The sequence below is a fragment of the Hippocampus bargibanti genome, linkage group LG08 (assembly GCF_051943395.1).
Source record: "Hippocampus bargibanti isolate YZ-2025 linkage group LG08, ASM5194339v1, whole genome shotgun sequence".
NCBI lineage: Eukaryota > Metazoa > Chordata > Actinopteri > Syngnathiformes > Syngnathidae > Hippocampus > Hippocampus bargibanti.
Genome location: NC_142741.1, coordinates 12,665,255 through 12,691,244, shown reverse-complemented (window position 1 = coordinate 12,691,244; position 25,990 = coordinate 12,665,255). Strand labels below are relative to the sequence as shown.

The following is a 25,990-nucleotide window of genomic DNA, read 5'->3' as shown; positions in this document are numbered from 1 at the left end:
AGACAGGTTATTGGCCGATAGTTGGAAGGAACTGCACCCTTTGAGGAATCGTTCATGATCAGGATTGTTCGCCCTTCGGTTAGCCATCCTGGGCGAGTCCCATCCATCAGCAACTGGTTCATTTGTGCTGCTAGGCGCTCGTGGAGATCTGTGAGTTTCTTTAGCCAGTAGGTGTGGACTATATCCGGCCTGGTGCCGTCCAGTTTGTCATACCTGAGACTCTTTCTTGTATATATGCCGTTGTGATGGTAACTGGGTTCTGTTCAGAGAGGTTGCTGTGCTCCTTTTTCATAGTCACCAGCCATTGTGCACTGCTGTCGTGCGACCTCCTTCTCCCATATGCCTTTCCAGTATCTTTCAGTTTGCAGCCTTGGAGGGTCTGCTCTGCTGTTAGAACCCTGCCACTGAGCGTACACTTTCGTAGGTTGTGTTGCGAACAGCCTGTGTATTCTTCTGGCCTCATTCTCTTTCGTGTACCTCTTTAGGCGACTGTACAAGGGCTGGAACAGTTGTTTGGCAGTTTCGAGTGCTTCAGGTATGGTTATCTGCATGTACCTCTTGGGTATTGGCCTTTTATTCACACCTCTCTGGGTCTCCGTCAATTGACTCACATCTTTCCGAGCCGCCTTGATCTTAGCCTCCAACCGTCTTTTCCATGGTGGGTAACGAATCTCGTGGCTCTCATGGTTGCTCTTGTAGCCAAGCATCTCTAGGATCACTGATGCTGAAGCGTATATCAGCTCATTGGTTTCCGTGAGACACTGAGCTACTAGTTGTTTCGTGGTGTGACTGTGGGTTTCGAAGTAACCATTCAGCCCCCATTCTCCGCATGTAACCCCTCTGACTAGGGTTGCTCGAGTAGTAGCATTCCAACAGAGCCATGTTATCGTATCTCGTACATCTCCGCTTTGTTCCAGTAGCCCATTTTTCATCAAGGTGCCGTCTGAGCCGGCGTGTCATTCGATTTATTGATGAGAAGGTTTCTTCAGCCGTCATCTGTACTTTTAGAAGGTGTCGGACATTTTGTCTTCTATCCAAGAGGCTTCGTCAGCGAACTAAAGTCTGACTGGTCATATCGGCCCTATTTATTTATCCCTAATGTCCAGACATGGCGGCGCCGGACACAGCTATGATAGGTCCCTACTCTCAGGTTGGGGGGAGCAGAGGACCACTCCCTGTGTGGTCCCTGTGACCCCACTGATTGTTCCTACATTCATGACTGACTTCCTTCCTGATGTGTGTGTGTGTGTGTATATATATATATATATATATATATATATATATATATATATATATATATATATATATATATATATATATATTTTTATAGGTGTATATGTATATATATTTATATATATATATATATATATATATATATATATATATATATATATATATATATATATATATATATATTTACATAGGTATATATGTATATATATATATATATATATATATATGTAGATATATATATATATATGTACATATATGTATATATATGTGTATATATATGTATCACAAGGGGGCACAAGCCAGTGTCTTATTGTGCCGGTCCCAAGCCCGGATAAATACAGAGGGTTGTGTCAGGAAGGGCATCCGACGTTCAAAAATTTGCCAAAACAATTATGCGAATCAAACCTTTGAATCCCATACCGGATCGGTCGAGGCCCGGGTTAACAACGGCCGCCATTGGTACTGTTGACCTTCAGGGTGCCAGTGGAAAATGGACTACTGTTGGTCGAAGAAGGAGAGGAGGGAGGTGTGCCCGGAGGAAAAGAGAGAAATGGAACGCCAAGAGTATAGAACTAAGAGTAGGAACTTTGAATGTAGGAACAATGACAGGTAAAGGTAGAGAGCTGGTTGACATGATGCAGAGAAGGAAGGTAGACATACTGTGTGTCCAGGAGACCAGGTGGAAAGGGAGCAAGGCTAGAAGCTTAGGGTCAGTGTTTAAGTTGTTCTATCATGGTGAAGACAGAAAGAGAAATGGAGTTGGGGTTATCTTAAAAGAGGAGTTTGTTAGGAATGTCTTAGAAGTAAAAAGAGTATCAGATAGAATGATGAGTCTGAAGCTAGAAATTGAAGGTGTGATGTTCAATGTTGTTTGTGGGTATGCCCCACAAGTAGGATGTGAGCTGGCGGAGAAGGAGACATTTTGGTTGGACTTTGATGAAGTCATACAGAACATCCCGAGAAGTGAGAGGGTTGTAATTGGTGGAGACTTCAATAGACATATTGGCGCAAAAAGGAAGTGAGTTATTCCGGTTGAGTGAATGGTTGAAGTGTTGCATGACATTTAGGAAGGAGGTAAGACAAGGGTGGGCAAGAGGTCCTTCCAGATGACTGGCAAACTACAGCGAACATAATCAGAGACACGGGTCGGAAAGTACTTGGTGTATCGAGTGGAAGAAAGGTAGATAAGGAGACTTGGTGGTGGAATGGGGAGGTGCAGGAGTGTATACAGAGAAAGAGGTTAGCAAAGAAGAAGTGGGACACTGAGAGGACGGACGAGAGTAGACAGCAGTACAAGGAGATGAGGCGCACAGTTAACGTAAAGGTGGCAAAGGCCAAACAAGAAGCCTATGATGACGTGTATGCTCGGCTGGAAAGCAAGGAAGGTGAGACTGATCTTTACCGGCTGGCGAGACAGAGAGATAAAGATGGTAAGGACTTGCAGCAGGTTCGAGTGATTAAGGATAGAGATGGCAATGTATTAACAGGTGCGAGTAGTGTGATGGCAAGATGGAAAGAGTACTTTGAAGTATTGATGAATGAGGAAAATGAGAAGGAACAAAGAGTAGAAGACGTGACTGTTGTGGACCAAGACGTAGCAAACATTAGCAAGGATGAAGTGAGGAGGGCGCTGAAGAGGATGAAGGGGGGAAAGGCACTCGGGCCAGATGATTTACCAATCGAGGTATGGAAGTGTCTTGGTGAGGTGGCGGTGGTGTTCCTGAATGGGTTATTCAACATGATCTTAGATGGTGAACAGATGCCTGAAGAATGGAGACGAAGTGTACTTGTGCCCATTTTTAAGAACAAAGGAGATGTGTAGAGTTGTACTAATTATAGAGGAATAAAGTTGATGAGCCATACAATGAAACTCTGGGAAAGAGTAGTTGAAGCTAGACTAAGAGCAGAAGTGAACATTTGTGAGCAGCAGTATGGCTTCATGCCAAAAAAGAGTCCGACAGATGCAGTGTTTGCTTTAAGAATGATGATAGAGAAGTACAGAGAAGGTCAGAAGGAATTGCATTGTGTCTTTTGTAGATCTGGAGAAAGCGTATGACAGGGTGCCCAGAGAAGAGCTGTGGCATAGCATGAGGAAGTCTGGAGTGATGGAAAAGTATGTCAGAGCGGTACAAGACATGTATCACGACTGTAAGACAGTTGTGAGGTGTGCTGTCGGTATGACTGAGGAATTCAAGGTGGAGGTGGGACTCCACCAAGGGTCAGCTCTGAGCCCCTTCTTGTTTGCTCTGGTGATGGACAGACTGACAGACGATGTTAGACAAGAATCTCCTTGGACCATGATGTTTGCAGATAACATTGTGATCTGTAGCGAGAACAGGAAACAGGTGGCGGAGAAACTAGAGATGTGGAGATATGCCCTGGAAAGGAGAGGAATGAAGATCAGCAGTCGCAGCAAGACGGAATATATGTGTGTCAATGAGAGGGATCCAAGTGCAAGAGTGATGCTACAGGGAGAAGAGATAAAGAAAGTGGAGGATTTTAAGTACTTGGGGTCAACTGTCCAGATCAATGGAGAGTGTGGAAAAGAGGTGAAGAAGCGTGTCCAGGCAGGCTGGAGCGACTGGAGAAAAATGTCAGGTGTGATGTGTGATAGAAGGGTTTCAGCTAGGATGAAAGGAAAAGTGTATAAAACCGTGGTCAGACCAGCCATGATGTTTGGACTGGAGACAGTGCCACTGAAGAAAAGACAGGAAGCAGAGCTGGAGGTAGCAAAGCTGAAGATGTTGAGGTTTTCTTTGGGAGTGACCAGGTTGGATAGGATCAGGAATGAGTACATTCACTTATACACTTGAGGGACAACTCATATTAGAGGCTTTGGAGAGAAAGTCAGAGAGGCCAGACTGAGATGCTTTGGACATGTCCAGAGGAGAGAGAGTGACTATATCGGGAGAAGGATGCTGAGTCTTGAACTGCCAGGCAGGAGACCGAGAGGAAGACCGAAGGGGAGGTTTATGGATGTGGTCAAAGAGGACATGAAGGTAGCTGGTGTGAGAGAAGAGGATGCACAAAACCGGGATAGATGGAGGACATTGATTCGCTGTGGCGACCCCTGCGGGGAAAAGCCGAAAGGAAAAGAAGATAGTCTGGTTATATCGATATTTTCGATACTTTTTTGGACTCCCGAGAATATCAATATAACAAGACTTTACTGTATATATATATATATATATATATATATATATATATATATATATATATATATATATATATATATATACACATATATATATATATATATGTATATATGTGTGTATATGTATATATGTATATGTATATACAGTGAGGCCTCAACTTACGAACTTAATTGGTTCCCAGACAGAGTGTGTAAGGCGAAAAGTGTATCTCAAAAAAAAAAAAAAAATCCCATAGGAAACCATTAAAATGGGACTAATCCGTTCCCGGGTTTCCATAAAATATAGTTTTTAATTAAATACGCCTTAAAACTACACACAACATACCTTATTCTATGTATAATAAATATGCTATTGTATTGCAATGAAAGAAATACACTGCATTGTATCATAAAGTCACAAAGAGAGGCACATTACATGAGGACTGTAATTAAAGAAATAAACTGTGCTATAAAATAGTTTTTTTTTCAACTTCTTCGATTGCCTTAGACCGTCGCTTTGAGAGCACGGAAACACCTTTTGCAACAGACGCACCTTTGATGGCTTCTGTGTTCCAGAGAATGAAAGCAATGGTTGACTTAGCATAGCCGTGCTTCTTCTTAGCGACTGTGATTTTATTTTGTGTCTTCCTGAGCTGAACACGAGCCTGTGGTGGTTTTTTTTTCATAGTAAAACTATCAGCTACTTTGCACCGGCGCTACTTTGCACACCCCTTCTCATTGAATGCACACGTCGATCGCCTACTTGGAGCTTTTTGCTGGTAATTTTACTTTTATGGGACCGGAAAATAAACACCACAGGCTCGTGTTCAGCCTCAGTTCAAATGTGGTGCGTTACTATGAATACATTGAGGAAACTACCAGCCGTACACGTCTACTCTGCTCTGTTTATTCGTCATCCAAGACTTGGGGTGCGTTCAAGTTCGAGAATAGCGCACGACTTCTTAAGACTCTAGGCTGTTTGGAAAGCATTGTCTAACTGAATGAGCGGTGACAAACACTTCCCAACGTTTTTGTGTTGCTACTCTTGAACGCACCCCTCTGTCAAGTTGCGATAGAAGTGATTGTGATTGGCTAAACGGTAGAGTCATGTGTCATGGTAAGCCAATCAGATCTATCGATGAGAAGGTTTCTTCAGCCGTCATCTGTACAAAAGTGAAGGTTTCGGACGTTTCGCCTCCTATCCAGGAGGGTTCGTCAGCGAACTAAAGTCTGACTGGTCGTATCGGCCCCATTTATATATCCCTAATGTCCAGACCTGGTGGCGCCGGACACAGCTATGATAGGTCCCTACTCTCAGGTTGGGGGGGGCGCGGGACCCCTCCCTGTGGCCCCACTGATTGTTCCTACATTCCTGACTAACGACTGGCCTATTACCCCCACTCCCCCCGGTATCACCTCATCAGCATAACGACCCTCATCAGCATTGCGAAAGTTGCCTAACCTGTTTTGCCTGAGCAGGCTATTGTATGAACGATCCAAATTGAACCTCACCCCACCAGACCGGTTTAATGAAGGATTCTGTTGTTTTATAAGAATCGCTTCTTTTACCCCCCTTTCAAACCATCTATGTTCTTTCGCTAAGATTTTAACCTCATTGTCGTCAAATGAGTGGTTGCTAGCTTTTAGGTGCAAATGTACTGCCGATTGAGGCCCACTAGTATTATCCCTGCGATTTTGATAAAGTCTTTTTTTGAGAATTTGTTGAGTCTCCCCAATGTACTGCTCTTTACAATTTTCATTCTTACAATGTATGGAATAAACTACATTACTTTGTTTTTCATTTGGTAGCCTATCTTTTGGATGCACTAATTTTTGCCTTAACGTGTTTATCGGTTTGAAATAAGTAGGAATTTTATGTTGCCAAAGGACTCTTTGTAATTTTTCAGAAACTCCTGCAATGTACGGTACTGCTACTCCTCTCCTTCTAGAATCTTGAGAATTATTGGTTTCGTTCGCTATTCTTTCTTTCTGACATTTGTTGAATGACCACTGAGGGTACCCACAGTTAGTGAGTGCTCTCCTGATATGTTTTGACTCCTTTTCTCTACCTTCAGTGCTAGTTGGTATTAGTTTAGCCCTATGCTGGAGGGTTCTGATAACTCCTAGTTTATGTTGTAAAGGGTGGTTAGAGTCAAAAAGTAAGTATTGGTCAGTGTGCGTAGCCTTCCTAAAGACTTCTGTTTTTAGCGCTCTGTCCTCTTTTATAATTACTTTACAATCCAAGAAGGCTAGTTGGTTCTCTTGAATGTCCTCACGAGTAAATTTAATGTTGAAGTCTACAGAGTTGAGATGATCTGTGAAGGATTGAATTTCTTGTTTCTTAATTATGACAAAAGTATCGTCCACATATCTAAACCAGTGTCTAGGTTTTGTCCCTGGGAAGGATGTGAGGGCCTGTTTCTCCATCTCTTCCATGTAAAGATTAGCCACTATGGGTGAAACTGGTGAGCCCATAGCACAACCATGGATTTGTTTATAAAATTTTTCCCGAAATTGAAAATACGTAGTATTAAGGCAGATTTCTAATAATTGGCAGATGTGATCCGGTTTAAGTTTGGTTCTTTCATGCAGAGTCTGGACATGTCTGGACATTAGGGATATATAAATGGGGCCGATACGACCAGTCAGACTTTAGTTCGCTGACGAAGCCTCTTGGATAGGAGGCGAAAACGTCCGAAACCTTCACTTTTGTACAGATGACGGCTGAAGAAACCTTCTCATCGATCGCTACGTCTTGTGCTCCAAATGTTTGCTTGTGCTTCAAGTGTTTGCTTTGCACGAGGTGATTGTTAGACGCGAGTGTGCCATTTTATTCGCCCCGCCCGCCTTCTTTTGTCGCGTTTTATTCCGCGTCCGTGGAATCATCGGACTCGAGCCTTTTGTTGTCATAAAATCTCTGCCAGCACCTACGGGACTCGAAGTGAATGCAGATGACATTGAGGAGCTTGTTGCTGACCATAATGAGGTCATCAACACAGAGAATTTGATTTGCCTTCAAGAGGACAAGCAGAAGCAGGCCATTCAACGGTTGATGTGCAGGCTTTTATTGAACAGTTCCATTCAGAAAAGGCTATACGAATCATCAACATGATGAATGATAATGTGATGCCTCAGTTTCGTAAGACCTTACAAGTCAGAAAGCAACAGGTGTCAATTAAGAGCCATCAATGACCATCACAAATGTAAATAAAGTGACTTTATTATACAGTGCAGTGTATATCTTTCATTACAATACTAGCACGTTTATTATACATAGGATAAGGTAGGTTGTGTGTAGTTTTAAGGCTTATTTAGTTGAAAAGTATATTTTATGGAAACCCGGGAACGGATTATTCCCATTTTAATGGTTTCCGATGGGATATTTTTTTTTAGATATACACTTTTCGGCTTACACACTCTGTCTGGGAACCAATTAAGTTCGTAAGTTGAGGTCTCACTATATATATAGTGCAGAGTTCGCCGGTTCGTGTCCCACTCCGGCCTCCCTGTGTGGAGTTTGCATGTTCTTCCGGGTGTTGTGCAGCGAGACAGCAAGCAGGTGGAAGGATGATAAAAGTTCTCTCAGCCAGATGTAGGATTGCATTGGATTGGATTGGATTGGATTTGCCTTTATTATTCTCGCAGTGGAGAAATTTAGGAAGGGTATTGTGAGTTTTCTTTATTTGAAGTCGCGGTGGATATCAGTATTCGGCTGACCACAGGTAACACTGCTCTCCAGGCTGTCCTTTCTCCCTCCTCTTCCTCCTCGAAGTGACTGGCTCAGTCTGGTTTTAAAGGTACTTCACCTGAGCTTCTGGCCAATCAGGTCCCAGCCGCGATTGGCCATTCCCAGGTGGTTGCAATCACCTTCTTAGAGTCAATTAGTGGTCTCCCAACTCTACTGTTTTGGATGGGGAGAAATGCGCACCGTTCTCCCATCCAAAATCCAGAAAACACAAAATCATTTAACATTTCTTTTGGCATCATGACATCATTCACACCCTCTCCTCAGAGTTCAGACATTCTTGACAAATAATCAGCTATGACATTTTTCTTACCCTGGCAATGCTCAATGGTGAACTGGTATGGCTGAAGGGCAAGACACCACCGCATTATTCTGGCATTCTGGTGTTGCATGGAGTGCATCCACTTCAGGGCTTGATGGTCAGTCTGTAATCTGAATTCCCTTCCTAGGAGGTATTAACGGAGTGCGCCAATTGCCCACTTGATGGCTAGGGCTTCCTTCACGATTGTGGAGCATTTCTTCTTCCTCTCAAAGAGTTTCCTACTCAGGAACAGGATGGGTCTCTCTTCTCCAGCACTGCCCTGTACCAGAACTGCGCCAAGACCAACATCCGAAGCATCCACTTGGACTAGAAACTCCTTGGAAAAATCTACACTCTGCAGGACAGTAGCTTGGCAGATGAAAAACTTCAAGGCCCTAAAAGGTTTTTCACACACTGCTGTCCATGGTAGAGGAGACTTGATGGTCTTCCTTGTCAGGTCAGTTAAAGGAGCAGCTAATGTAGCAAAATGTGGAATAAATCTCCTATACCAACCAATCAGCCCAAAAAATGATCTCAATTGCTTCTTGGTTTGGGGAGGTGGTATCTTCTCCACTGCCTTCACTTTCTCCACCTGGGGCTGAATCTTTCCTTTCCCAATCAAATGTCCCAGGTAACTAACCTCTTCTTGTGCCCAGGAGCATTTTTCTCATTAATGGTGAGTCCAGCCGCTTGTATTTTCCCAAGGACGGTCTTGATGTGCAGGAGATGGTCCTCCCAACCTTCACTGTAGATCACGACATCATCAAGATAGGCAGCTGAGAAACTGTAACAGTCCTTCAGGATGATATCCATTAATCTTTGAAAGGTCGCTGGTGCTCCATGCAGACCAAATGGTAAAACGGTGTAGTGGAAGAGTCCTAACCCCGGAATCTGAAAAGCTGTGTATTCTTTGCAGGTGGGGTCGAGAGGGACCTGCCAGTATCCTTTACACAGATCGAGCGTTGTAATAAATTTTGCTCGCCCCAATCTTTCCAGCAGCTCATCAATACAAGGCATAGGGTAGGAGTCAAAACATTAGACACTATTGAGCTTTCTCATGTCTGAGCAGAATCGTAGTTGAGTGGTGTCCTTTTCAGGTACTAACACTATTGGGTTAGACCACTCACTTTTAGATGGTTCGATGATCCCCATATCAAGCATTGCTCGTACCTCCTGTTTCAGTGGTTCAACCTGCCGCTCCGGAATCCGATATGGCCTCAAACGTACAGGTTTATTTTCTTTGAGCACAATCTTGTGGGTGATGAGATCAGTTCGTCCAGGTTTATCTTTAAATAGGGAAGGAAATGATTCCCTTACCTCTGCCAACTGAATTTGTTGCTTTGGGCTCAGGTGCAACAAGGTCTCTTTAGAATTACCTCCTTCCCTCTTGGGTGTCATCACAGCCTCATCCATCTCCTCCCTCTCAGTAGAGATTTTTCTGATGAATAGGCTCTGGGAGCTCAATGGTTCCGATTGTTTCTCTGCATACAACTTCAGGAGATTCACATGTAGAATCTGCTTTTTCTTTTGTTTGTCAGGGCAGAGAATCTCATATGTGACAGGTCCTATTCCTCTAGTCACAGTGTATGGGCCCTGCCACTTTGCCAGTACCTTACTTGGTCCCGTAGGTAGCAATATTAACACCTTCTGTCCAGGGTGCAAATCTCTCTCTCTGGCGTGTTTATCATACCACACCTTTTGGTTTCGTTGACCCTCCTCCATGTGCTTCTTTGCCATCTCCCTGAAGTTCTCCAACTTGTCCCTCATTTGAAGAATATAGGAGATGACACTGCGTGATGACGCCTCTCCAGCCACCCAGTTCTCCTTCAGCATGTCCAGGGGTCCACGGACTTGTCTACCATAAAGCAACTCAAAAGGAGAAAAACCAGTTGACGCTTGGGGCACTTCTCGATAAGCAAATAATAGAAAAGGCAGCCATTTGTCCCAGTCTTTACCAGTTTCATGAATGAACTTCCTCAGCATTTGTTTTAATGTCCCATTAAATCTTTCAACAAGACCATCAGTTTCAGGATGGTATGGAGTGGTTCCTATTCCTTTAACTCCAAGCTGGCTATATAGGCCTTTCATCGGATGACACATAAAGTTTGTACCATGGTCTGTTAATATCTCTTTAGGTATGCCTGTTCTTGAGAATAACTCAACCAAACATCGGACTACATGTTTCACCTGCATAGAACGTAATGGGTAAACATCTGGGTACCTGGTTGCATAATCACAGATTAAAAGAGCATACTTGCATCCTGAGCTACTCTTTGGCAATGGGCCAATAATGTCCATGGCTATCCTGTCAGATGGACACTCATGATAGGTAGTGGCTGTAAATAGCCTCTATCCGATTTTTTTTGCTGGTGCACCCATCTGACAAGTGCCACATTGCCTACAATATTCTTGTACATCTTTATATTGCCCTGGCTAATAGAATCGCTGACTGACTCTGTCATACGTCTTTGCCTGTCCGAGATGTCCGGCCCATGGAATAGTGTGTCCTAAATGTAAGATGAGCTGTCTGTAAATGGTAGGGATAACTAATCTAGGTGTTGCAATGTCGGAGAGATACAATAAGTCGTTTCTTAACATAAACGGGTCTCCGGTGATTTTTCCTAAACACTTTGTGCTATTCACTGGCACCCCATCAACCTCATAAACTTTCTCAAACAGTGATTTCAAAGTTGGATAATTTTTTTGATGATCCCTAAAGTTCTCTGGAATCTGCCACTCTGGTTTAATGCTTGTGCCCTCAATACTAGTTTGCATTGGAATGCTCGAAGGAATACATCTCCAGTTCTTTTCCTTCCTGCGCTGCCGTCTACTTTTCTTTACCTTGCCTCCTGCTTGGACAAGTGTATTTATTATACATAGAATAAGGTATGTTGTGTGTAGTTTTAAGGCTTATTTAGTTGAAAAGTATATTTTATGGAAACCCAGGAACGGATTATTCCCATTTTAATGGTTTCCTATGGGCATTTTTTTTTTTGAGATACAAACTTTTCACCTTACACACTCTGTCTGGGAACCAATTAAGTTCGTAAGTTGAGGTCTCACTGTGGTTCCAAACCTTTTGTTTGAGACCTAGTGACTGCCATACATGTGCAATCCTTTGCAATTTTATGGACAACATGGTCCAATACAGGCAAATCATCCCCCAGCACGTTTGCAATAATTTCCATTTGGAAGGATTTCCAGCTTTAGGTACTGAACAAAATTCTATGGCTTTGGATTTTCGTACAAGACACATGGAAGCCTTGTGGCCACGTTGCTGACAATTAAAACAAATAAAGTCACCTTTTGGTTGAAACTTTCCGGACTGTCTCCGAGCCCCATTGTCAGCTTTACCCAAGTCTGCATGTTGAATGGTTTGAGGGCTCTCGTATTTCAGCTTTGCAGATGGTCCCTTTTTCCTGTACGACTCCCGGTGTGCTGCTACGTAGCGCTCAGCCAACTCCGATGCTTCTTCTCCAGTCTTAGGCTTGTGCTCCTTTACCCAGATGCGGACCTCAGATACTGCTCCAGAATGACGACTTCTCCAATCTGAACCTTGCTGCGGTGATCAGGGCGCATCCACCTCTTGTATAGTCCTTTCAGTCGATTATAACTTTCTGTGACAGTCTCTTCCGTGGGAACAATCGTACTACGAAACCTCTGTCGATAGGTTTCTTCAGTAACGTTGTATTTGATTAATACTGCTGCTTTAATTAATTTAAATCTTCATCCATGCCAGCATATGCCTCAAGTGCCTTTCCAGTCAGCAAGGTCACTACTCGAGCAGCCCACTCTTTATAATTCCACCCCCAGGTTTTAGCTACTCTCTCAAACCTGACGAAAAAACTTTCTGCATCCTCACCCTCTCTCAGTTCTGGAATTCTGGGTTCAGAAACCATGGGAACTACAGCTTGTCTTGGACGAGGAAACTGTGGAGGTTGGGCATATGGTAGGTAACCCAACATGGAGGTTTCTTGTGCCGGAGGAAGGTTTGTTGGTCTGGATATTCGAGGGTCAGTGTTTTGGGGCTGTGGTTTTTGAGGAGGATAATGTTGACTCGATTGACTGTCAAATGTCCATTCTTGCTTGTTGTGGAGCATCTGATCTCTTAATTGGTTGATTTGTTCAATCAACACCCCCTCTCTATGTTTAGAATTTTGCATGAAATTTCTGATTTCGTTCACCAATTCTACATCAAGTTGAGCTCTGTTTGTACTCACTGTCTGAGTCTTAGGCTTCACCACTGGTTCCATCTCACTCTGCTCAGTTCCATCCTCATGTAAAAGAAGAACGGCATCTTCTTGGGGCAATTCAAGCTTCTGGTTTCCTTGATCCCCTTCAGAACTCTTCAGTCCAGTTTGGTTGGCCCGTGCTACACGACTTCTTTCTCGTTCCACCTTCTTCATCTCAGCTTCCTCTTATCTTTTCCGCTTCAGCCAGGCGTAACGATCCCACCACTGCCACCAATTGTTGTGCGGCGAGACAGCAAGCAGGTGGAAAGACGATAAAAGTTTCAGGAAGGGTATTGTGAGTTTTCTTTATTTGAAGTCGCGGTAGATATCAGTTTTTGGCTCACCACAGGTAACACTGCTCTCCAGGCTGTCCTTTCTCCGTCTTCTTCCTCCTCAAAGTGACTCGCTCAGTCTGGTTTTAAAGGTGCTTCACCTAAGCTTCGGGCCAATCAGGTCCCAGCGGCGATTGGGCATTCCCAGGTGGTTGCAATCACCTTCTTAGAGTCAATTAGTGGTCGCCCAACTCTACTGTTTTTGGATGGGGAAAAATGCGCACCTTTCTCCCATCCAAAATCCAGAAAACACAAAATCATTTAACATTTCTTTTGGCATCATGACACCGGGCCTGTGTGGGTTTTCTCTGGGTTCTCCGGTTTCCTCCCACATTCCAAAAACATGCATGACAGGCATATTGAACACTCCAATTTGTCCCAAGGTGTAAGTGTGAAAGTGACTGTTGTACGTCTTTGTGTGCCCTGCGATACGCTGGCAACTAATTCAGGGTCTCCCCTGCCTCGTGACCGAAAACAGCTGGGATAGGCTCCCGCGACCCTAATGAGGAATAAGCGGTACGGAAAATGGATTGATGGATGGATGTTGCCGATGCAACAAGTTTGAGCTTATGGGATTTATGGAATAACGAAGTGAAGTTGATACTTAACGAATGGGTCAGATGTTCAGTTCGATGTTTTCCTATTTTCTCAGAGTGTCAACAATTCAGTTTTTCGTGCTGAAAGAGGAGAACAAAGAGAAGAAACTTGTACCACACAGCAGGCTTTCTCTGCCATGCTGTCCAGTTCACATGACCTTTGACCCAGAAGGCCAGCTTTGGGTGCTGATGGATTCCTATGAAACCCTACTTCAAATCTACATCGTTGAACAATGCTCTTGGAAGGTATATTACTCTTAATGCACTCATGCATTTTTAACAATTGAATAAAGTACTTTGGAAACGTGTTTTGCGTTACTTTTTTTCCGGTACAGGAAGTCTAAAACTAAATTATATAATTTATGAAAACTGAGGTTTCACTGGACTGACACTTCTCATGAGTATCTGAAGTTATTCAAACAGTACTTTTTCATAAACATGTTCAATACAGGCTCACTGTCTGATGAAAAGGGTTTGCTGCATGCGAGATAAATGTAGATTATAAAAATGTATGTTACCAAATGAGTCGTTGTCCGTCTCAAATTCTACTCCATTCCTTTAATTTGCTTCCAGTGTGTAACTGCAACCAGTGAACTGAAAAGAGTTACTGAGGTCTTCAAGCCTCATTGGCAGACACTTGATGGTGAGTCAACAAGCCCACTCATTCAGATGTCCATGCTTTGTATTTTGCCAGCAGAATTTGTTAAAACCGTCTTTATGGGGTACCTAAAAACTGTGCAAAAATGTGTCCACTCTAGGGCCAGGGTTTTTGTCATTTTCACTCAAATTCCAGGACCCACAGAATATTGACTTTTAGGACTACATAAACATTCAATGCGTAAGAAACCTCAGACTCATTACTTTCATCAGAAAAATAAGTTAATTCCTAAGTTATATGGGTCTGGATTTATCTGATGTGCAGGTGGGGGTGGCTGTACAAAAGTCAAATGCTCCCCCCTTGTAGGAAAAACATTGCCAGAGGGCTGACAAGCGCTTTTTCGGCACCCGTCGCAAGAAAAAACAAAAGCCGAACAAATTCGGGTATGGCACACCACGTCATATTTTCAATTCCCAAATAAATTCGGGAACAGCACTGAATGAATATTACATTAACTCAGTTATTTCAGTTTGAGTTTTGCTTTCTGCATTTTGTTAGTTCCAATCACCTTTTCAAAGCGGGGTAGTTAGGTTTTAATCATTTTAGATTAGTTTTGTGAAATTTAGTTTAATTTTGTTAATTTTTGTTTAAATCATTTTGTTTTTCATATTTTTTTTAAATGTCACAGTTAAACATTGTGCAGTACAAACTCCATCCATCCACTCTCCAAAATGCTTCGCCTCATGAGGGTCGCAGCTGTGCTGTAGTCTATCCAACCTGTCTCAGGGCAGTAAGCACTCCCTGAACTGGTTGTGTGTCAATTTCAGGGCACACACAAAACAAGAAACCACTCACACTTGCATCAAAATCACACTCCACAACTTAGAATGCTCAATTAACCTACCATGTATATTTTTGGTGAACCCAGAGAAAACATGCCCATGCCTGCCGAGAGCATGCAAGCTCCACACGGAACAATTCAACAATGGAACTATGTTCTGTGAGGCGGATATTCTAGCCCAGGGGTGGGCAAACTTTTTGACTCGCGGGCCGCAATGGGTTCTAAAATTTGACAGAGGGGCCGGGCCAAGAGCATTTGGAGGGAGTGTTTGGGCCGGAAATACTAAACCTAAAGAATTAAAGGACAACCGACGCCTTCGAACAAGTTATGTCCATAATTTGTAAAATCACTTCAAATGACTTCGACTGGGCCTATTTTACAACGATTCCACAGCATATAGCTATAGTTTACGTTTTAAAACTTGCGCTGAATATTCATGAAGTCTTGTTTTCGAGTTGATGACGATCCCCATGTGACGTCACGTTTGGACCACCCCTGACCGAGAAAGCGACACACAATGCATTTTGCGGTGCTTTGTTTGGTCTGAAAACTTCGTGTTGATGGCAAAATTAGAAGGAAAACACATAATGTGATGGTGAATCGTTGTGTGTTGCACCAAGACTACTATTTGATACTAGTTGACACAAATCCCCTGCAGACAAATCAGCCCATTTCCAACGGAGCTTGGGCGCCATCTTCTGCATTTTCTGGGTGCTACATTGCTGTCATTGACGGCTTGAATTGATATGGGAGGATTCCTTGAATCAATTGCAAACATTTATGCTTTCCTCTTCAGAACTATTTGAATAATATTCACAACTGGATGAGTAACAAGAAAGCATCTTCTCCAAATCTGAAGCCATTGTTTTGATTCTCGAGGAAGGCCAGACGTCTAGGCGTGACGTCAAGAACAAGGGGGCGGGACCTTCTGAAACTGGCCATTTCCGGATTCATTTTGAAGTCATTTTAATTGGTGTTTTTCATTTGACTAAAATATCAGCCTGCATGTTTTGGGTATTTTAGATGCTATAAAACGTTTTTCTGATGTCAGTAGGAAACAAAAAAAATTGTGCCGGTTATCCTTTCAATGTAGTGTGTACAAACCTCATAGCACAGTAAGAACACTACAACCCAATTTATTAACTGTCTTTCAAATGTGAAAAATATCCCTGATCAATTAATAAATTTGTCTCAAGGAATATGCAAGATATGGCATTTACAGACTGTTTCGCAGATACTGGCAGGAGGAAATGGAAATAGATTAAAATAACATGCACTGTGATTTATCAAGATTGCGTCTGTTTTTAACAAGTTTCAATCGAAGATGCAAAGTTAAGAAATCAACATTTATTGACAAACGAAATATTCAAGATCTATAATACCTCCTTGTGTTAAACTCCGCTAAATCATGGATGGAATGTCCTGACCGCGTGCTCTACGAACTCGCTACGGACACCCTCGCCTTCACCTGCAAACAGTACACGTGTACCGTCACCAAGCACACAGACATAGGCTACCTGCAGTTGAAATTTGCATACTCGGCACGACAGCCAATCAGAGGTCTGCTTCTTTCCTACGGACTTTCGCAAGCGTTATAATGTTTTGCATTTGCATATCATTTTCCAAAATAGATGCACAGAACCTCAGCCCAGAAGAAAGATTCAAAAGAAGCTAACAACATGTGTGATGCTACTAAACGTAAATTTATATCAAACCGTGACTGTAAAGTGTATGTGAGAGTTATGAAAGTGGCTTAGTGGCTTGTAGCAAGCAATGCAAACATTGCATTGTGCACCATGGTGACAAATGACTACTGCAGCGAAATCTGCAGCCTTGGACATTTACCGTAAATTAAGCAAGGTAACATTTGTGGTAGGTACAGCCTTAATTAATATAAAAAACTTAATACTTTGTGACGATGTTTTTTTTTTGCGATTGCTCGTGTTTCAAGTTGTGAAAAACGGGGCAGGCAACTTTTCAGAGTTGTCTGTATGTGGCCCGCGGGCCGTAGTTTGCCCATGACTGTTCTAGCCAGTCTCACACCGCACCACCCTCATTAAAATGTCAAGCAAAAGTACAGTAAAGTCTCGTTATGTTGATATTCTCAGGAGTCTGAAAAATATCGATATAACCGGACTATCAATATATCTGATCATGTGCCGAACTGCATTAAAAGTGGGCAATAAATGAGGGATCTTTGATATGGCATGTAATTTTCTCCTTGAGTTCATGGATTGCGTATCAGCATGCTTTTGTACTGTAGTGAAGTGAAAAATGAAGTAATGCATTAAATAAAAACGTCTTCACACTTTTTAATGACTATTTCCTTTCTAAAATTCAACCAATGCAAAATCCTCACGTTGTTCTATACACACGAGAGAAACCACGAATGCCAGCTCCCGCTCTGACTAGTTTTTGAATGTCCACAGCAGCGATCTGTTGTCCAATCAGCTACGGACAACTCAGTGTTGGAAGAACATAGGCTGAAACTTGATACTCGTTACATCCTGCTTTCACAATGATTCGACTGATATTTTATTCCATGTAGTCTAAATTGAACATGCAATAACATAATATGTACTAAACTAACATGAAATAACGTAATATGTTTACTAATGTGCATAAGCACTCTATCAATCATATTTAAAAGTTTCATGCTGTTATATGCTTAGTCAACATGTCTGACTCGAATACACAATTGAAGCACAGACAACCTGGGGTCAATGAGGTCAACAGACACACCAAATTAAACTGTCATCTTCATCTACGACAGGGGTCAGGAACCTTTATGACTAAGAGAGCCATAAAAATAAAATATTTAGAAATGTTTTTCAGTGAGAGCCACACGCGGGGCGCGCGCACACACACGCGGGGCGCGCGCACACACACGCGGGGCGCGCGCACACACACGCGGGGCGCGCGCACACACATGGGCGTACGCGCACATACAAACGCGGGCGTGCGCGGCCACACAGACACACCCACGCAAACACGCACGCATGCGCGGCCACTTTTCAACATAATGTCAGAATGTATTATTTAAAATATCTTTGATAGTACTCACTGTTAACATGAATGGTTTTCCGTTCCTCGTGATTGGTAAAAATCCAGGCAAACGATTGGAATGAAATTCAACTTGCCGGTCCAGAGGCGAAGTTACTGCTAGCTAGCCTGCACGCGGCTCATAAGCTTCCACACTTGCTATCTGCAATATACGTCTAAGTATATTGATGCTAACGTGAACATGGGGCTTGTTAAAATGTCACTGACTGTTTCATCGATGGAATTGTTTCATTGCTAATTACAATCAGAACATTTTCTCTCATCAAAGGCGAATGCTCCGGGGCATTCAAACTGAAGTGCACTCGTTGGGCTCATTCAAAGGGGTGTTTACCTGTTTCAAGATGACGGCCAGTATCATCCAATCAAAATGGCGCTTTCGGCCAACCTAGGTGCCTTTGTGTGAAATACTGACACATCCAACGAAGGTCTGGGGGCTGTACTTTATCAGCAGCAGGGAGATAAACTTCGCGTTGTTGCTTATGGATCCAGAACACTCTCACCTTCAGAGAAAAATTATCATCTCCATTCTGGAAAGCTTGAGTTTCTGGCATTGAAGTGGGCAATCTACGACAAATTTCGAGATTATCTCTACTATGCACCTACATTCACTGTGTACACGGACAATAACCCCCTCGCGTATGTCCTAAGCACGGCCAAACTCAATGCTGCCGGACATCGCTGGGTGAATTGGCGGATTTCCACTGCACAATAAAGTACAGCAAGGCGAATGCTGATGCCGACACACTGTCGTGATATCCAGTTAAGCTGGAGGGACACACAGAGGAGTACACTGAAACTTTGCCCCCAGGCGTGGTTTCCACCATATGGCTATGGCTGTGTTGCAACACACCTCTGATGGTGAGGATTTTCTTCCGGTGACAGTCCCCGTTCTCACTCCAGATGATATCAGAGCTGCTCAGGAAGAGGATGCATCAATCTATGAGGTAATGACACTGAAGAGGAGGGGATGGAAAGACAAAGATAAAAGACAAATGGGACCAGAGGCAAGGAGACTAGTACACGAATGGAATAGACTTAAACTGGACAAGGGAATTTTATACAGGCAGGCGGGGAAATGGAAACAGCTCGTTCTCCCTAGTAAGCTGAAGTCGACTGTGCTCAAACACCTGCATGATGACATGGGTCATGTCGGAGCTGACAAGGTGATCAACCTTGCAAGGCAGAGGTTCTATTGGCCATTCATGCAGCACGAAATAGAAAACTACGTAATTCGCCAGTGTTCCTGCATTAAACAGAAACGACCCACCATTCCGGAAAAAACACCCATGGGCAACATCACTACTAGTGCACCATTTGAGCTCATTTCTATTGATTATCTCCATCTTGAGCCAAGTAAAGGAGGCTATGAGTATATTCTAGTCCTGGTAGACCACTTTACTCGTTTCGCACAAGCCTACCCGACTAACACAGGTATAAGTCAGGCAAGGTTGCTGCAGAGAAAATCTTTAGTGATTTTATTCCACGGTTCTCTTATCCAGAGAGACTACATCATGATCAAGGTCGGGAGTTTGAAAACAGTCTATTCCAGCGGCTTCAACAGTTGTCTGGCATTGCGCATTGCCGAACCACCCCATACCATCCGCAATTGCAACCCTGTAGAACGTCTGAATAGAACATTGTTACAGATGCTACGCACTCTCCAAGAAGAAAGGAAAGCTGAGTGGAAAGACTATTTGCCTCATGTAGTTCATGCGTACAACTGTACAAGACATGAGTCCACTGGCTATTCACCATTCTTCCTCCTCTCTGGAAGGTCTCCCTGGTTGCCCATCGACTTAGTTTTTGGTCTGACAGCTGACGAAGAAGTAAAAAGCAGACAGGAATATGCACGTGAGTGGGCCTGTCGAATGCAAGATGCTTACAGAATTGCCTCCGAGAACAGTCAAAAGCGCTCTGAAAAAGGGAAGAAATACTATGACCGTGGTGTTAAAGGCATTGCAATCCAGCCAGGGGATCGTGTACTTGTCAGGAACCTATCTGAGAGAGGTGGACTTGGCAAGCTCCGGGCTTACTGGGAGGAAAGAGTCCACAGGGTCATTGAAAGAGTGGGAGATGGACCAGTGTATAAGGTTCAGGCAGAAAACTGAGACAAAACTACCCGTGTGTTGCACCGTAATCTCCTGCTGTCTGTCAATGATTTGCCAGTTGAACAGCCCCGTAGGGTGAAAAATAAACAGAAAAAACAGCTAGACCGACAGGCTTATAGCAGGGAAGCAGTTGGGCAGGAGTCTGGATATTCAGGTGAAGAGGAGGGATGTTCATACAATCTCCGACGGTTACCTGTTGTCACATCTCGTCGCCGTCCTGGGCGCGCCCCGCCCCTCCTGTCACCTCCTCCGCTGCTCCCTGGAGACGGCCCCTCCAATCATCATGCACCTGGGTCCCCACAGCTGATTGTCATTCCCTTGATTGTGCCTTCTGACTATATCTACCGATCGCGCTATTCAGTCGCCGTCGGAGTATTCTGAAAGCCACCATTACCACTTCCATGACGTCAGGTCTGCCGTCACCAATCTCTCACTTACCTCTCCCTGGTGTTATTTTTGCATGCGTGCCTCAGTAAAGACTTTTTGTTCACGAGTATCTGTCTCGCCGTGTATTTTGGATCCAACCTCCCCGCTTTCCTTTCGTCACTCGAGCCCTGCCCTCAAGCCTCGAGTGCCGTGACACCTGTGTATACAAGGAAGACAGTCAGTCATCAGGCGTCTCAACCTGAACCGCACAATTTCAGAGCTGTAGCATCAGAATTCCACCCCCAGGCACAAACTACGGAACCAGAGGATGGGCAGCAACTAGAGGAAGCTTTTCCATTGGTTGTACCAGCATCATTACCAAAACCAACACCAGCTGACACCCTGCCTGCTGAGGGAAGCCCGGAACAACCTGTAATGGATGATAATGAGGGTGATGCAGGAGCGCCGGCGGAGTTGGTGGAATCGGACACCGAGTCACAAAGTGGAATGGAATCGCTGGCAAGAAGGTCTACTCGTACTCTAAGACCCAGAGAGATATTCACATATGAACACTTGGGTCATCCATCATACCAGCCCTGGAGACCTGGGGCAAATGTCTTGTATACTTGCATGCCTTACCCCACGACTCATTATCTAGTGCGACCTGAACCCTATTACTACCCTACCCCAACAGTATGGACTTATTAGACAGCAGACTTGCATTTGAATGTGACTGAAACCACCCTACGGAGACCAGACAGATGACTGTGCTTTTACTGGTACTTGACTACTTGTTGGTGTAGTCAAGATGTCGGGGGACATCTCTTAAAGCAGGGGAGAGTGTAGGGGGTTAGAAACGACCTCCGTTACTGTATGTTATTCGATTAGCCTACCAATTCAGGAGAGGGCGCTACGCTCCTGTGAATGGAACAGAGGAAGACAATGTAGGCTCAGCTCACACATGCGCAGTCAGTCATAAATGCCGCTGTGTGAAGCTGATTAACACGTTTGTCTCGTGTCGTCTTTTCCTCGTCGTTCACAGGTATTCAAAATAATAATTTCTAGACATCCTCAAGATGTTAGAGTAATCCGGGACTTGTTGGGCGATGCTACATATGAAACCGTAGTTTCGTGGCTTTGATGAATGTTTTGTGGCATTGATGAATTTGGATTTTGGGATGTCAATTGGTAGTTCCCAGCACAACACACACGAACGTGCATACGCATGTGCGAATGTGGAGGATATATACAATGTATAGACCTACACATGAATGTATATTGATATCAGGAGCCGGTATTATTGGAACTTGAACCGAATTGATGTTTTGATGAGTAAATAAGTCATAAATGCCGCTGTGTGAAGCTGATTAACACGTTTGTCTCGTGTCGTCTTTTCCTCGTCGTTCACAGTGCTACCTGCCTGTGACTCCTTTGGACCGACCCAGGTATCCCCTAGGCCTGAGGCCGGTTACATATCACTTGAATTTGCATAAATCTCAATAAATAGCTTGGCAGAGGGCTGCATAATTCAGGCGTCTGGCATGAATGGCTGCGTCTCCTGCCGGCAGTAAAGACAATCTTTCTGGGTCCGAGCCTTTGTCCACAGTGTCCGATCGAACATCTCTGACAGTGCCGTCAGAGACCCCCAAGAAAATATCCCAGATATAAAAGGCAGAATTTGTTTCTTCCACCGGATTTGTGGGCTCTCCTTTAGAGATGAGGTGAGAAGCTAGGTCATTTGGGAGGGACTCAGAATCGACTAATGAAGTGGTTTGGACATCTGATTAGGATGCTTCCTGGATCCGTTCCTGGTGAAGTGTTCTGAACACGTGACCCCAAAGCACACTGGAGAGCTATTTCCCGCCTGGCCTGGTAACGTCTTGGGATCATACCCGAAGTGATGAAAGAAGTGTCTGGGGAGCGCATCTCCCTTCGAGTATGACCAGGCTTCATTGGATGCCGAGTGGGCAGCAGTTGACACAATATTGTACTATTCACAATGTGATAATAACATAAAAGCCCATTGAACAAGATGAACCACTGCAGGAAGACGCCTTCGAAGAAGTGGTTACTCCACTAAACTCAGCCCGATTGGTCTATGAATAGTCGTGCGTCAGAGACAGTGGTCCACCCCAGATCTTGACCAGCTCGATGTGGGGAGTGTACATGCGTGAAAGCTTCGTACACACAATGTTCCAGTCAACGGCCAGAAATAGTTGCAAATGTGTGAGAATATTTGCCTTGTGTGAGTAGCGTTAAAGGACAACAAACATTACTTTTTTGCTTCCTGACATCAGAAAAACGTTTTATAGCATCTAAAATACCCAAAACACTCAGTATGATATTTTTAGTCAAATGCAAAACACCAATAAAAATGACTTAGTGTCCAAAATCTGCAAAAAAAAAATGAACCCGGAAGTGGCCAGTTTCAGAAGGTCCCGCCCCCTTGGTCGTGGTGTCACCCCAAGACGTCTTGCCTTGCTGGATAATCAAAACAATGGCTTCAGATTCGGAGAATATGCTTTCTTGTTACTCATCCATTTATGAATGTGATTCAAATAGTTCTGAAGAGGAAAGCATACATGTTTGCAATCGATTAAAGAATTTATTTCGTGCCATTTTGAGGCAATAGGGGGGCAAATGTAGCACCAAAAAAGAGGCAGAAAATGGCGACAGAGCTCCGTGTAAGGAATTAATCAGCCCGTTTCCACAGGCTGATTAATTCCTTACACGGAGCTTTGTCGCCCTCTTCTGCCTCTTTTTGGTGCAACACGAAGTTTTCAGACCAAACAAGTACAGTGCGACTTCAATGAACTTAATTGGTTCCCAAACAGAGTGTGTAAGGCGAAAAGTGTGTATCTCAATTTTTTTCCCCATAGGAAACTATTAAAATGGGAATACTCTGTTCCTGGGTTTCCATAAAATGTACTTTTCAACTAAATTAGCCTTAAAATTACACACAGCATCTTGTTCTATGTATAATAAATATGCTATTGTATTGTAATGAAAGAAATACACTGCATTGTATCATAAAGTCACTTTATTTACATTTGTGATGGTCATTGATGGCTTGATGGAATGGCGTTGGAGGTCCGATGTCAAAGGGAATTGCTGTTTGGAAAGAGTCACATTCCATAAGGACTGTAATTAAAGAAATAAACTGCTATAAAATAAAGTCGTTTGATTTACCTTCATGATGGTCATTGATGGCTTGATGGAATGGTGTTGGAGGTCAAAGGGAATTGCTGTTTGGAAAGAGATGCACATTACACAAGGACTGTAATTAAAGAAATAAACTGTGCTGTAAAATAAAGTTTTATTTATCTTTTTGATGGTCGTTGATGGCTTATGGAAGCAGAGTCATCTTACATAAGGACTGTTGGTAACTTAACCTCTGGTTTGGCTTCTCTTCTTTTTTCTTTGGAGACTCCTCATCATTTTTGCTGATTAAAAACCTCTTAATTGACACTTGTTGCTTTCTGACTTGTAAGGTCTTACGAAGCTGAGGCATCACATTATTGTTCATCATGTTGATGATTGTCATAGCCACAGTCTTTTCTGAATGGAACTGTTCGGTAAAAGCCTGCACATCATTCCAATTTGCCAACATTGCCTTTATGAGCTCACTTGATGCTGCAGCCATCTCCTCCTCAGATGTTCTCGAACCAGTTACTGGCTTTAAAATCCTCAATAAGCGCCGAACCAGGTTGGCGCATGGCGATATCGGCGTGAATTAGTCGTGCTTTCTCGCATAAAATAGCTTTCTTTATTCACGCTTTCTCCGGATAACTGCTTTTCGTTAATCCAAATTAACAGAAGTTTTTCAACTTATTCGATTGCCCGAGACCGTCGCGTTGAGAGCACGGAAACACCTTTTGCAACAGACGCACCTTAGATGGCTTTTCTGTTCCGGACAATGGTAGCAAGGGTTGACGTCGCATAGCCGTGCTCGGCCACTAAATCACACAAACGCACACCTTGTTTCTCCTTCTTCTCAGCCACTGATTTTATTTTGTGTCTTCTTGGGCTGAACACAACCCTGTGGTGTTTTTTTTTCGGTCCCATCATCGTAAATTTATCAACAAAAAGCTCCAAGTAGGCGATCGACGTGTGCATTCAATGAGAGGGGGTGTGGAAAGTAGCAGCGGCTGGAGCGCTGTTCGGTCGTGTGCTTCCGCCGAAGATCACTCCTCCAGATCCGAAGGTCGTGTGCTTGATGGACCAGCCGTGGTGGGTGTGTATTATGAAAATAGTGCTTATTATAAGTTTTAATTTTCATAAATTTGACGCTCGTAAGATGCAAAGTTCGTAATATAAGGTGTTCGTAAGTTGAGGTCTCACTGTACAGCAAAATGCGTTGACGTGATGGAAGGACTGCTACAATGTGTCCTTTTTTCGGTCAGGGGCGTTCCTTCAGTGACATAACGTGAGGACTCGTCACCAACTCAAAAACAAGACTTCCGGAATATTCAGCATGAGTCTTAAAACGTAAAATATAGTTATATGCGGTGGAATCTTTGTAAAATACGCCCAGTAGAAGTCATTTGAAGCCATTTTACAAATTATGGACACAACTTGTCCGGAGACGTCGGTTATCCTTTAAACTCAACTGTTAAGCAGTGAAACATGTTTTTTACGATATATCAATGTTTGAGTATTTCTATGCTGTCGTTCTCAGCCTTTACCTGTGTTCTTCTTGCAAATACAGTATTCTCAAACTTAATTCATTGCCCAGGGTGCTCAACTGTACTCTTATTTTCAATTGTACGTCTTACTAAATCAAATTTCATTGCAACTGTTCCTCCAACCCTTCTTCTGTTTTGTTTACAGCTTGCACGAGGGATGCTAGCCGTTTTGAACACCTGCATAAGGTGACTTTTGATAATATGACCGTCTACATGAATAAGAAGCAGCAACGACTGGAAGAGCAGCAGCAGAAGAGGAAAATGGAACAGGAAACTCATGGCAAGAAGGCCAGAAAAGAAGTGTCTGGAACCGTCACGACTCTTTCCTCCACTTGAATTGACTGCTTTGTGTTCTCCATTTATTTTAATGATTTTGGATGAGCCACGGTGATAAAATCGTAATCATATGGAATCACTTTGAGTTTGGCAGATTTTTGATATACCATATGCCTTACACATTTATCAGACTTGATCAAAATAAAGTTTTGTTTCAAAAGTATGATATTTTTGGGTGCCAAACATGAAACTTAGAATATCCTAGAATATAGAATCTAGACCGCACTAGCAATCGGCCTCTTGATGTACAAAGTAGGTCACGGTTAGAAAACACTTCGACATACTTTTCTTTACCCTTGTCAACAGCACAACATACATTTTCTGCAAATAAGCAACCCAAAATCAAGACGTTGGAACTAATTACATCGATTTTCATATTCCAGCAAGATGTGTATACTAAATTGGATGATGAGGGAAAATA

At 43.3% G+C, this 25,990-nt stretch overlaps 1 protein-coding gene across 2 annotated transcripts in view; it reads left to right on the top strand.

Moving 5' to 3' along the window:
- wdr4 (WD repeat domain 4) overlaps nucleotides 1–25,732 on the top strand; it is a 45,289-nt gene extending 19,557 nt beyond the window's left edge. The window contains exons 9-11 of one of the 2 annotated variants that reach the window (XM_089002175.1): nucleotides 13,629–13,818; nucleotides 14,146–14,215; nucleotides 25,379–25,732. In XM_089002175.1, the coding sequence (XP_088858301.1) occupies nucleotides 13,629–13,818; nucleotides 14,146–14,215; nucleotides 25,379–25,569 (451 nt within the window). In that variant the 3' untranslated portion in view covers nucleotides 25,570–25,732. Of the gene's footprint in view, nucleotides 1–13,628; nucleotides 13,819–14,145; nucleotides 14,216–24,637; nucleotides 25,294–25,378 lie in introns of those variants that run through there. The other variant, XM_089002176.1, reaches the window with a different exon arrangement.
- The last annotated feature ends 258 nt before the right edge of the window (nucleotides 25,733–25,990 follow it).